Source organism: Ruditapes philippinarum, unplaced genomic scaffold, assembly GCF_026571515.1.
Source record: "Ruditapes philippinarum isolate M1 unplaced genomic scaffold, ASM2657151v2 ctg5430_1_1_1_1, whole genome shotgun sequence".
Classification (NCBI taxonomy): domain Eukaryota; kingdom Metazoa; phylum Mollusca; class Bivalvia; order Venerida; family Veneridae; genus Ruditapes; species Ruditapes philippinarum.
Window position 1 is genome coordinate 101,214 of NW_026859273.1, and position 14,170 is coordinate 115,383.

General features: G+C 30.7%; 1 protein-coding gene across 2 annotated transcripts in view; it reads left to right on the forward strand.

Annotated features, from left to right (window-relative positions):
- The first annotated feature begins 1,803 nt into the window (after positions 1-1,803).
- LOC132755934 (uncharacterized) overlaps positions 1,804-14,170 on the forward strand; it is a 28,142-nt gene continuing 15,775 nt past the window's right edge. Inside the window, exon 1 of one of the 2 annotated variants that reach the window (XM_060746873.1) lies at positions 1,804-2,244. In XM_060746873.1, the coding sequence (XP_060602856.1) occupies positions 1,980-2,244 (265 nt within the window). In that variant the 5' untranslated portion in view covers positions 1,804-1,979. Of the gene's footprint in view, positions 2,245-6,956; positions 7,382-14,170 lie in introns of those variants that run through there. The other variant, XM_060746874.1, reaches the window with a different exon arrangement.

Below are 14,170 nucleotides of genomic sequence, written 5' to 3' on the forward strand. Positions count from 1 at the left end.
GTCAGAGAGTAAATCGTGAAATAACGTTTAAACGTCAAATGAAACACTTAATATAAAATGTAACCATAGTTTATGATGACTGTTTTTGTTCGAGTCGACTTTTTTATTCCAACCATACTGTACATCATAGCATAACATGTTTACGACTATCAAAAGTTTTTAATTGTATTTGCCATTCTTTAATAGCACACTTTTATAACAAAGTGACGCAAATGATAGTTTATAGTATAAGTGGTATCTCGAGTGTTTAAACATTATCAAGGAATGGTGCTAAACACTATAATACACATATTAAAGTATATGAAATTTATTGATTTTTCTATTACTTATCAGTGATTAATAAACATTTTCTGATTATTAAATACAAGTGTTCAAAGAATTAGACAACTTTTATTTTACAAAATTGTCATACAAGTAGGTCGGAAAGGTCAAACACAAACGTTTTTTTCTTAAAGCAAATTTTAAGCTTCAATTACATCTAATGATTACAAATACATTTTATAACAGTGTTGTCTGTATGAATTTGATAATGATTGTAAGCTTTGTCAAATGCTCTAACAATTATCTAACACCAGAGTCGTGTATGTACACCAACCAGCACATTTCAGCAGTTAAGTCCTTGGATAGGTTAATTATGTTCTTAGATATGCATCTAAATTCATTTAAATGAAGAGTGAAAATGATAGGAGGGAAGCTAGGTCGGGCACCTTGTCGCTGGTTCTTGTTGCTAGGTCGTGTGGGGGTTTCGATCATTGAACGTCGCCTTTCCTTGTCGATCTTCTTTGTCATATTTTAGAAAATTTAGACCTTAGATGGGTGATGAGAGTAAGAAATATGCCTGGCGGTAGTCCTTTATTGGGATAGGGGATTCAGACAATGAATGTCGCATTACTTTGTTAATCTTTGTTTCCTGTTCTCACAGGACGGTAGTTTGCCTTTGACAGTACCGACCATGAACACACTCAATCAAGCCTGTTGTCGTGTTGGGCTTTCGTTAGGGATTATTATTTTCTCTATTTTGTCATAGTTACGCTCCTGTCCCTTGCCCGTAAACGCCACCAGAGTAAACGAACGTTTGGTGAAAAAGCTAAAGCAATACCAGCATGGTTTTCTTCAAACAAAACAATAAGCAGATATTTTATTTTTAATGCTTATCCTTTTCTCCGAAGGTTGTAATAGAACAAACAGGTAAGTTTCAAAAAGAAATTCACGGTAGCTTAAGTTAAGGGTTGTCATGAATATGTATAAAAATACTATAATAATTATACTATTTAAAATTAAACGTAATATGTATCCAATATTAAAGGAAACCGACACGGGGCAACATTACACGGACGAAACTGCACGGACCGCACAGATCAATTTGTCTGATCACTTTTGAACAGCATGTGATTTAATGTTCTAACACTCATCAACCTTTCCCTTTCCCAAGCTGACGATTTTGCACGAACTTAATTTATTTCGTAAGATATACTTAACTAATATTTTGTCGTATTATATACTTAGCTAATTGAATAATTATACCTTAACTCAGTTACAATTAAATGAATGAAGAATAAGATACACAAAAATTACTAAAAGATCACATGTCCATATGCTATTTGTGAAACATTGTTATTCTGCCTCTTATATTAAGCATGAAAATTCATTGAATATTTCCAAATATTTTTGTTCTAATCATATACACCTTGTTATTTAAAAGTTATAATGTTTTGCAACTGCCTTAAAGTTATTTAATTTGCATCATACGTTTTAATGATGTGCATTGTCAGTTGTAAAATTGTATGCATTTATTTAACGCTAACGGCAAGGACATTGATGAATATATTGTCTCATTTAAAATAATTTCACATTCAATTAACTTTAGAAACTTGATAAGAAAAGATAGGACTAATCAGTTATAGACTTTACTGGATGCTACTTAATACTTTCATTTTAATTATAAAACAGTTTGGATAGCAAGTAACAAACTCAGGATAATGGGTCATGCATTCTTACGTAAGTTGACCACAACTTTAGGAGTTTTAGCGTGTCTATTACAAATAGCATCAATTGCAGCGCCAGGTTGGATTATATATATCAAAGGAAATATTGAGGAACACCACAGTCTGTTCTATAAAAGAACATGCAAGATTCTGTTAGATGAAAGTAAATGCAAGGTTGAATCTCACAATGACATCTACACTAACAGAAGAGAGCGACTCCTGAACGCCAAGGTCGCCCGTGAGACATTAGCATCCCTTGGTAGGTTGAATTTTAACTTGTGTTTTGAAATGATAATAAATGATAACTGTTTATACCAGCAGAACCAATTACCGTTCATGCTAAATTAATACGATGAAAAATGATATTGAGTAGTTTAAACAAATCGAACTGGAAACATATTCTTTAATATGGAATGTTAATGTTATCATTTATTTATTGTTAAAAACCCAGTACTATTAGTATACTGTTTTATGTGTAAGTGAACATTATGTTTCTAAAACAAATCAATCGCGTGTTAATGGTAAGTTTAAAATGTTTTAATGTATCGGTCGGTATTTATTGATCATTACTTATCAGATTTTTTCCAGATAAAAACATTAAGCAAAATATAATAATATCATAGACAAGATCAACGAGGAAAGGTTGCGTTCAAGGAAGCAACCCCCACACGATCTTTATAGTTTTGGAAATCATACAAGTACATGTTATATTTTTTATTTATTATACCATGCCTTGTATTTTCTGTGTAATTTTTTTATTATGTTTTTCAAAACAATGCTTTACCACATTGTAAACTAAATTTTAGAATACAAATCAATAAATTCGAGATGTAAAAAAAAATATTTACTATTTATTAGTGATTTATTATTTACATGTTAACATTCTGTGTCGTTTGCTGGCTTTCGATATATTCTCTTTAAAAGGCAAACTATGAATTCACGGTGTCTGCCTTTATCAAAATACAATGCTGACCGGGAATAGCGTTACAAACCAATCATTCTAAACCTTTAACATAATGAAACGGAAAGATAAAATATTATCGCATTTCATTAGCTAATTTGGTTTCACATAACACGCCTTGATTGTGAACATCGGTAAAGTCATATCTGTCTTTTAGACCAATTATTTACAGGGAACCTCTTCTCTTAGTTATTCAATGTTTTGAATTCTTATCCAACGTTAGCATAATTAATGCACAGTTAGTAAACACAATGATACTAACTGTGCATTAGCTCGTCCACTTAATAGTTCTGCTTTAATTACTCCTCAAACAGACGATTGACTTATTCTTACAATAAAGTAGTCTCCTGCAAGACAACAGTTTATTTACATTTACATGATTTAAGACTGTCGAATTGATCTTTTTATGATTGGCGATGTATTTGCATTTGATTCCACTGATTATCTTAAAATCATTTCACGAAAGTTTCATATTTACCATTCTAATTACCTTCAACCTTGTATAAAATAAATAGTTTATGTTCAGAAACAAATCAGTTTGCCTCAAGAAATATTTTACATGTAAATATAATGATAAATTAGACATGATAGCTCATTTAGTGCACCATGTTGTTTTACAATGATAACAAATTGTATCTGTCAATAAAAATGCTTGTTTTTTAAGAATTTATTTGATTAGTAAGACTTGATTTTATATATTTTCTCAATGGTTGAAGTATAGTTTTGTGACATTTGTTGATCAATTGACATATGGGAACTTGGTACATATTAAGATTGATAGATTTTCAGCGCGGTATGTTAAAGTATAAAACACACTAGGTGTGGGTTTTGTTACAATTTGGAGTGTCAAAATGTAAATTTTGACACTATATAGGTAAATCACAATGAATTTTGAATAAGGGGTATTTCTCGTGATCAATGGAAATAGAAATTAAAGGTGAAAATGTGTATGTGCTTGTGAATTACTGGACGGTTTTACTTTACCTCATACCATGTCATAGGTGACAACAACTGGAATTTGAATTTTGTGGATTTCTTTTATTTAGAAATGGAAAAAAAAAATCAAAATCATGTGCTTTATTATAACTTTTTTGTATGACCAAGCGACATAAAATAGCTATTGGCATGCGTCCTTGACGGAAACCTACGTCCACTCAAATGAAATTCAAATCATAAACATCCCTTCCATCTTAATTAGGACATATTTGACTTTGATAGGAGGCTGTCTATTTTGATGGTTTTAAAAATGATATTTTACATTGTTAAACATATGTTATGTCACATTTTAGCAACATTCATCTTGTCACTACTAAATAGTTTATGTTCTGTGTATGTCGTATAACAAATAATTAGTTTTGCGGCATGAAATTTCGACATGTAGATACAATTTTGGCTAAGGCATGACATCACGTTCATATTGTTTGACAAAGATGCCATTTGTTATGTCTATAAAATAGAAGTACATACAATATAGTGTCCGCTATATATATAGTTGCCCGAGAGATTAAAATACGCTGCTAATATTTACTAATGCTGATACAGTTTACAGTGAGGTGATGTCAGTTTAATTTAAGCAGGGCTGATCAGCTAATGGCTAATATTGGCAGTCAATATATTTTCAACAACTTTTTTAAACAGGGGCCATGTACCCGAATTAGCCGATAACTTGTTTAAGTCTTAGATTTATTGTTCCTCTCCATTTACTCGTTGCATCCATTAATATCTTAGAGTTTGTCACATAGAAAGCTTGATCAATTACAAAGATTTAAACTATGAAATTCTAGCGATTTTTGTTTACAAACATCGGTATAATAGTTTCTCAAACGAAAAAATAATTTCCTTCATTTTAGATGGCAGAAAACATGCATGTCTAATCGTTAATAACGAGGCACCATTTAAGCTCCAAATAAATTATATTATGCTCATCAGGAGCCATTTCATTTAACAAAATGAGATCGGTTCTAGAATTAAACGGAGATTTTATACTAATTGCTCGTCCTAGAGAAGTGCCATTATAAATTAAATTACTACCCGCAAAAGAGCTCGTTAAACTATTGAATCTCAAGTTTGCTGTATTACTGCGCAGCATGAAGTTCTAACAGTCGAATCACTGCTTTTCTCAGAATGAAAATACATGTTTGCCAAGTCTTAATTGCGTTTAAATATGGGCATATAATAAAGTTAACTTATATAGACCTAAATAAATCGCTTGTAGAAATGAAAAGTACAATTTATCTTATAATTCCATGTTCTTGTGCAATATTGTATTAACCTGGTCTACTTTATGGTTATTGAGGCATCTTATATTATCGAAAAGCAGACCATAGCAGAAAACATATTTTATCCTTTTCACTGCAATGCATTCTTTATGATTTTATTTAGTAAGTAATATTAGTCAATTTCATTACGTCACACTTCCAAAGTTATTGTAACTGAAAATATAATCGAATTCTTCTCGTTTACGAAATAACTATCTGCTTCCACATTAGATTGCATTTAATTGTATTGATTTATTATAAAAACGATATATTTTTCTCGCAAATACTTATATTTGTGACATTAGGAAAATGAAAATTGAAATTACATTGTTTTAATTAATTAAAATAAGTAATTAAACCTTATTAAATAAAATGTCACACAATTGCCTTAAATTATATTATCTCTGGAAAAGAATGGAAAATTATACTGTGCAATTGTCTTAAATGTATAAGGATATTAATTATTGATACTTCTATAAAAGTGCAAATTATCAGTTGAAAATTTAACACAATAGCTATAACCATTATTGTTATCAAGTATATGTGGGTAACAGAGGTATTATAAATTGCATACGAAAATGTTTAATATAAATTAAACTGGTGAATGCATGTTTTTTGTATTTTAATACAGCATTTCAGTACTATTAACATGTGGTAATATGCATGCGATATCAAATAGCTTAGGGTCACAAATTCGTAATGTGAAAAGGCACACACCTTTGTATTCTTTATGGTCATCTAATACATTCCCGTGCATCTGAAGATGTTAACGCATGAACAGGAGCATTCAGTTATATCTCAATAAATCAACTGATAATGATCTCTATATCTGTGTTGTTTTATTGACCGGTCATTAATTATATCTTGAAGTAAAGTCATTCAAGGATTCAGTAAATATATTGCAGCGCTTTTCTCTTTTTACATCAAAATAAATTTGTAACGATTACTCTTAAGTCAGAGACTTATCCCTTATTAAGCAAATATCACTATGGTGACAGTAGATATATGTACATGCATATATAAATTCATCGTATTTTAAATTCGAAGATGTAGCTTTTGAGGATATACCTTTACCGGTTATGAAACATGAAAAAATTATCAGGTGATTAAATCAATCGCTTTTAGAATGGACGTTAGCATAGTATACTATATATGTTATAAAATTTGCTCACTTAGTTTTATATGGATGGTTTTTTTATTTACACGATGCTCATACAATTTTTAGTAAAGCATCTGTATTTGTCACGAAACCGTGCATTAAGATTGAAACGCTTTTTTATGATAGATGTTAAACAGAAAAAAAGCGAAACAATTGATCTCGTCAGATAAACAAGACATATACAAATTAAAAGATAACACATTGGTACAACTAATAAATGAATTAATAAACGAGTTAATGAATGATATAATAAATGAAGAATAAGATGTATAAAGATTAGTTTAGTATAAGATAATTATATCGCACATGCTCCAATGATGTGCCGCAATACGGTTAATTTGATATTGTGAGAGTAAACAGAAATGGACATTACAAGGTTATAGTGGCCAAAATTATGGACGTTTCCGCACGTTTGCTACGTTTATCAAAATTGTCTTAAATGAAACTAATTTGAATGTAAAGTTGTTACAATGTGCATTTAAAAAGTACATTCTTTATTCATTTATTTAACGCCCTAAGGCCATGAAACATCGTTTTAATTTAAGCAGTTAACTATACATATACTCCAGATTTACTTACGCGTTTCGTTGGAGAACAGTCTAGATTAACTTAATATCATAAACTTTGCTTATTATTGACTGTCCTAGCTTCTCATAAAGTCTTTCTTTACAAATTAAAATTCGAGTTATTGTACTTTGAAATTCAAAGATTATAAATCGGAATTGGATTTAGATTTTCTGAGATTAGTTAATAATGGGCCACGCTTTCCTGAGTAAGTTGACCACAACCTTAGGTGTTTTAGCGTGCCTTTTACAAATAGCATCAATAGCGTCACCTGGTTGGATTATATATATCAAAGGAAACATTGAGGAACATCAAAGTCTGTTCTATAGAAGGACATGTAAGACTCTGCTAGATGAAAGTAAATGCAAGGTTGAATCGTTCAATGATTTCTACACTAACAAGAGAGTGCGACTCCTGAATGCCAAGGTCGCTCGCGAGACATTAGCATCTTTTGGTAGGTTAAATGTATACTAGTTTATATAACAATACAGTTTAATTGCCCATAGTAATATCTTTGTAACCCAGTTGCCATTATTGTGTCTTTTTAAGTTTGAAACTATAACATAAAAACTAATAATTTGTACCTGCAAGGAACAAAATAAACTCTTAATTTATGGGTTGAATATTGTTTGATACGAATTTTACAAAAATACTCCATTGTATTTTAAACATTTTAAACATTTTTCCTGTTACATATGTTTTATTTAATCTTTTTATCTTCTAAAGTAAAATATCATTGTTATTTAGGTTATAAGTGGTACATGTATGTTACTTACAATTTAATATAAAGATAGATGTATATAGATGTAAATTTCTCCTGAAAAGGCTTTGGAATATCTTTTCTTTTTTAAATAAATATATGAAGTTTTCATTTTATTTGACATAATCTTAAATCGTCCATTTGCTTAAATTTCCTTTTCAAAATCTAATAATCTCTTTCTATTTTTGTCAAAATATAACAATTTCAACTTTTGTGTTGTGTGGTTTTTTTCTGCTTACTCAGCAAATATAGGGGTTACGTATTGAATCCCTATGAAGTACAATGGCAACATTTGACCGCATGTTACTTTACATGTGTTTTTATAATGTAACTTTTAAAGGTAGAAATGTCAAAAACTACATGCTTCAGAAAGTAACCTGTTCGTAGTAAATGTAATAAGTAAGAAAAACATTAAACAGTTTAATCACTCGCCGCTTCGTTTTGATAGAGATGAAGTGGTAAAAATTAAGAGAAAGTAAATGCATTAATTTAACTCATGAACAACTATATAAAGATAGATACGGCAATGACCGTGAGGAGCGTTGTTAAACTATCATTGTAATTACTAACTTAGTTATAATGAAAATGGAAGATAAATTTCATTTGATAATTTTCTTACGACATCGCTAGAGGGCACACAAGTACAGTCAAACCTGTTTTAGTCCAACCACGTACAGAAAGTACAATCTTATTACAACCAACACATCTTTTCATGCAGTATTAAAGCCCGCTATGCAGAATGAATATATAAAAAAGTGACTAACTGTGGACAGCGAGAAAGATCACATCAGTGTTACACAGTATAAGCTGGTCATACACGGGGTTGATTGCATCTTATTTGTTTGTTTGTTTGATAGGCTGGTTGGTTTTACGGGGCACCAGCACAGTATAGGTCATATGGCGCCGAATCAGGAAAGATGATTTTGGCTAACCTCGGGTGTTACAACTTTCAAAGCAAGATTACCATCATGAATGAAATACAGGTTAACCAATAAATAAAAACAATCCCTCAATTAAGACAGTCACATTGGTCTTCAAGTTGCGACGATCTATCTGATTTGGTTTTATAATTATGCTTTCAAATTTTTACACGTTGTAAACAAATGTTATTCAACATTCTAACAACCTTCAACTTGTAAAGACTAGATATTGTGTGTCCTGTAACGAAATCGTTCGTTTGCTTCAAGAGAATTTGACATGAAGATATAATGTTGGATTAGCCGTGACAGCTCGTTTGGTAAATGATGTTGTCTTACAACGAAAACAATAATATTGTTGTGCCTAGTAGAAAATATATCTTTTTGTGTTGAGGGTGTAGACGATAAATATTTTGTTTTAGTCTTTGCGTATAGTATTTGCAGCCATTTAAATGTTTCTAGTATTTGTATGCCTAATACTTTTTGAGATGTTAACCTTGATAAATCGATAAGGTAAATTAATGTTAGAAACACATTATTTAAACACACAGTTGTTTTGTTTCATATCTGTATCGTTCGATCAATAGAGCTAAATAATTTTATCTCTTTTCTTAATGTTCATTTTGAGCTTAGTAAAGCTAAATCATTCTCAAAGTTTATTTCAGATACGAACTTCAACAATTCATTTATCAGTATATTAGTACAATATTCTTTAAGTTATAACTTCAGGTAACTTCAGGACTATCTAAGCAATGCGGTTCATTTAAACCCATGTCATTTTTTCAAATGTAATTAATTCTGGAATTAAACAGAGATTTTTATTTGATTGTCTGTCATCAGCTATGCGCCATTACGGCACATAAATAGAATTACTGCCCGAAAAAGAACACCCTGAACTTCTTTTGAATCACTAAAGTGTTGTATTACTGCTCTGCACTAAGTTAATATGATTGAATAATTAAACGGTTTACACTGAAAAGGAAGGCTTAATTGTTTTAGAAACCTTACTAGAATAATTGATTTTTCTAAGGTAAAATCGTGAACATACAGATTCTTTAAATGCATGTGCAAATTTCAACTTTAACTAGTCTGTGTTTTTCAATTATATAATTTCATGGATTTCAGATGCAAAACTATGTTATTCATCCGTCCATTCACCTCAACCTTTAAGTGGTTTAAAATGAGACATTTTACATTCTTTTAACACAGACAATTGTCTCGATTTCATTTTATGAGGAAATATAGCCCACATCTAACCAAATTACAACTCTATAATTACACGTAGACAAAACATATTTTTTTCTTTAACTTTAAAAGACTCGAGGTCAGTGTATTCCAGTAGTGATGGGTATGAATACATAAATAAATAGCATGGCACATTTCGTCAACTTCATCGTATAGTGAGATAAATACCATTTTGAAAATAATGTGATTTTACATATCGTTTTATTCATGTCAGAGAGAGCTATCTCCTAGTGACCTTTTCATAACAACAAATATTTTCGATAAAATTTTGCTCTATCTTTGTGTTTGGCGAGTTTTATAATGTGGCGTGTCCTGGAGTTAACTCATTCATCCATTTGACAATAAGTCATGTGACATTTTTCTTTCTTTACTTGAAAAACGAGTTATTACATACTTGAGTGTTAGACATATCTATAAAATATAAACTTGTTCCAACGTGTGTCTGCCATGTTTGTATCAGACTGTGATTTCCCCTGTATTAATACAGTTACTTACTTAATAAAACAGTGAGCAACATAAAACAAAATTTAGCTATCTCTAACTTTAAATCTTAAATTAAATTATAACGAATTGATCAAAAAATGTATGCTTCATTTATTACATATCAACACTTTGCACAGTCTGCACTATTCGTATTTTTTTCTTTTCTTTAATGTTGTTGTTGTTTTTGCGACCAATGGCAACTTATGCATTTGATTTGGCGCTTTTCTAAAAATGTTAAAAGTTTGCTCAAAAGCAATCAAGGCGACGATTTGTACTTTTTCAACTGTTATAGCAAAAGTGATTAATTAAATGAAACAATGAAACAAAAATGAACCAATCTGTGACAGGGAGAAGGTTGTTTATCTATATTGAATTTAATTATACAGTTAAAGTAATAAAAAGTTAATAATGAATTCCTTTCTAATTAATTACCGGAGTCTCAAGGGATATTATCTTCGAAATAGAATTATATAATTGTATGAAGGTATGAATTATTAATTTTAAGTCTTAATTATAATTCTAAAATGCAACCAACAAAATAGTTCGTTAAATTATATCAAAAAGAAAGGTATGGAAATGTACATGCTAAAGGAAGAAATACATTCAATTCTTACGAAAAAAGAGCGAAAGATTTAATCAAACATTTAGTATTGATTCGAGAGTCGTTTCAACAAAATTGAGAGAAGAGCGATATCACTTCTTTTCATATAGTTTTGACGATTTTTAATAAAATGATAACTGTGACTATTTTTTTATGAACACGCCTTTTATCTTTTTAGAGGAAACACGCAATATAATGCCGTCATAGCAACGTCAGTCTAATGTGATCGCGGTGAATTGACGTTTTTGCACTTAATTAAGTACGAACATTTATAAAGTGTCTTCATTGGACACAATGGTAATGCATTTTATTCTGCGAACAAGAACAACCAGACGTCATATCCGGTTTAAACTATATTAACCAGTCAAAGGTTACAATAAGTACGAGTAACAAAAGTATTAAGTACCATTTTGTGTTGCAATAAGGAAAAGCATGTCAAAAACCTTTTCTTTGAAACTAAAGACGTATGTATCATCGGCAATGTCAAGAGCACGGAAAAATGTACAAAGAAGACGACGGACAAAATTCCAGGATAATGTCAGACAAGGCTTGCGGAATAACGGCACTGTCAATATCTGACGTCATTGAGCTAGGGACTTCATGTGAATTATCTTTAGGAGATTCGATTTTTCAAAGATTGTCCTCACTGGGTCCTCAGTGTGCCTTCTAGCCAACAGACAATACAACGAGTCAATGATAGTTAGGCTTTCAAGTAGCAGCAGAGAGAATGTTGCGCCATGTCTATGGAATTTCATCAAATAGAAAATATCGAATTCAACCTCATCTTTACACGCTATGGTGAAATTAAAATCGTATGCAAAACAAAATGATGTTTCGTGTTTCACTTGAGAGGCGTAATTTTATAGCACTTATTTCTGGCTTGAAATGAAGTGACTTTTTATATAAGACTTATATTTTTTTATTGTTATTATCCGTTTCATGAATATATCAGCAAAACCTTGAAGAAAGATAATACAAAATCTACGATACAAGTGAAACGTTGATGGATTGCATTAGAAAACTTAACATGCATATAGCATTGCAGGCATGGAGTGAATCGTGAGATATAATACCTAAACGTCATATAAACGACTATAAAAGATTAAACCTACGTTTCAATGAACGTAAGCATGTCAAAAACCTTTTCTTTGAAACTAAAGACGTATGTATCATCGGCAATGTCAAGAGCACGGAAAAATGTACAAAGAAGACTACGGACAAAATTCCAGGATAATGTCAGACAAGGCTTGCGGAATAACGGCACTGTCAATATCTGACGTCTTTGAGCTAGGGACTTCATGTGAATTATCTTTAGGAGATTCGATTTTTTAAAAAATTGTCCTCACAGGGTCCTCAGTGTGCCTTCTAGCCAACAGACAATACAACGAGTCAATGATAGTTAGGCTTTCAAGTAGCAGCAGAGAGAATGTTGCGCCATGTCTATGGAATTTCATCAAATAGAAAATATCGAATTCAACCTCATCTTTACACGCTATGGTGAAATTAAAATCGTATGCAAAACAAAATGATGTTTCGTGTTTGACTTGAGAGGCGTAATTTTATAGCACTTATTTCTGGCTTGAAATGGAGTGACTTTTTATAAAAGACTTATATTTTTTATTGTTATTATCCGTTTCATGAATATATCAGCACAACCTTGAAGAAAGATAATACAAAATCTACGATACAAGTGAAACGTTGATGGATTGCATTAGAAAACCTTACATGCATATAGCATTGCAGGCATGGAGTGAATCGTGAGATATAATACCTAAACGTCATATAAACGACTACAAAAGACTATATCTACGTTTCAATGAACGTAAACACAAATTTATGATGACTGATATTGTACGAGTTGAAATATTTAATTCAAAGCATAATTAACGTCAAACATGTTTACGCCCAACAAAATTGTTTCATCCTCAAATCTATGATATTCCTTAACGCTAAGAAATATTATTTAAATTTAACTTATAGTTTCTGAACTCATTTATCTGAAACCATCAAAATATTTTTCCTTCACGGTTTTGTCATATTTGTATTATTTTTAGCTCGATCACTTAGATGTTTTACTTTACTTTTTAAGATTAATTGGCATTTATTGGTTGCATTTCAGATGGTTAGATCCGTTCCAATAAATATAATATGATAATGTTTGGAAAGGAACGATACATTAACACATTTTCATTAATTGTAAGTCGGTGTCTCTTCTAAATTTTTAAAGTGAGTTTGCGAGTTAAGCACAATTTCAAAAATACACATCAATAAAAAGTATAAACAATAAAATAATTTTGAAGCAATCAAATAGTGGTGCGATTATTGTTTACAAACATTGATATAATCGTTCCACAATGCGAGGACAATCATTTGATTCGTTTTAGATGGCAGAAAACATGCATGCTTAATCTGTAATCAAGAAGCACCATTGAAGCTCCAAACAAATGATATTATGGCCATCAGGAGCCATTTCATTTAACAAATGAGACCTGTTCTGGCATTTAACAGAGATTTTAAACTAATTGCTCGTCCTAGAGAAGTGTCATTAGAAATTAAACTACTACCCGCAGAGGAACTTGTTAAACTATTGAATCTAACTTGTGTTGTTTTACTGGCAGCATAAAGTTCTCACAGTCGAATCACTATTTTTCAAATACCTCTTCTCGTTCACGTAAAAATGATAATTATTATTTGCTTCCACTTTAGAGTGCATTTAATTGTATGGTTCAATTCTAAAAAATGTATGGTTTTCTTGCGAATTCTTATATGTGACAGTAGGAGAATAAAAATTAAAATAACAGTTTAATAATTGATTGAAATAAATAATTAAACCTTTTTTATTTAGTTACACGGTTTAATTAATTATACAATTGCCTTAAATGGTATTATCTTTGGAATAGAATGGAAAATTATACTGTGTGATTATATTAGGATATTAATTATTGATACTTCTATAAAAGTGCAAATTATCAGCCGAAAATGTAACTCAAAAGCTATACCATTATTATCAAGTACATGTGGGTACCAGATGTATTAAAAAGTGCATGCCAAAAATGTTTTATATTCATTAAACTGGTGAATGCATTTTCTTGTGAAAAAAAAAAAACACAAAATTTTATTTTTATGGTCGTCTTTGACAGTTGTATATTTAATATATAATTATTATATCGTACTTTGTTACTACAAACACGATCTCGCACATGAAGGTGTAATACCTAAGCGAAGAAGAAAACATAC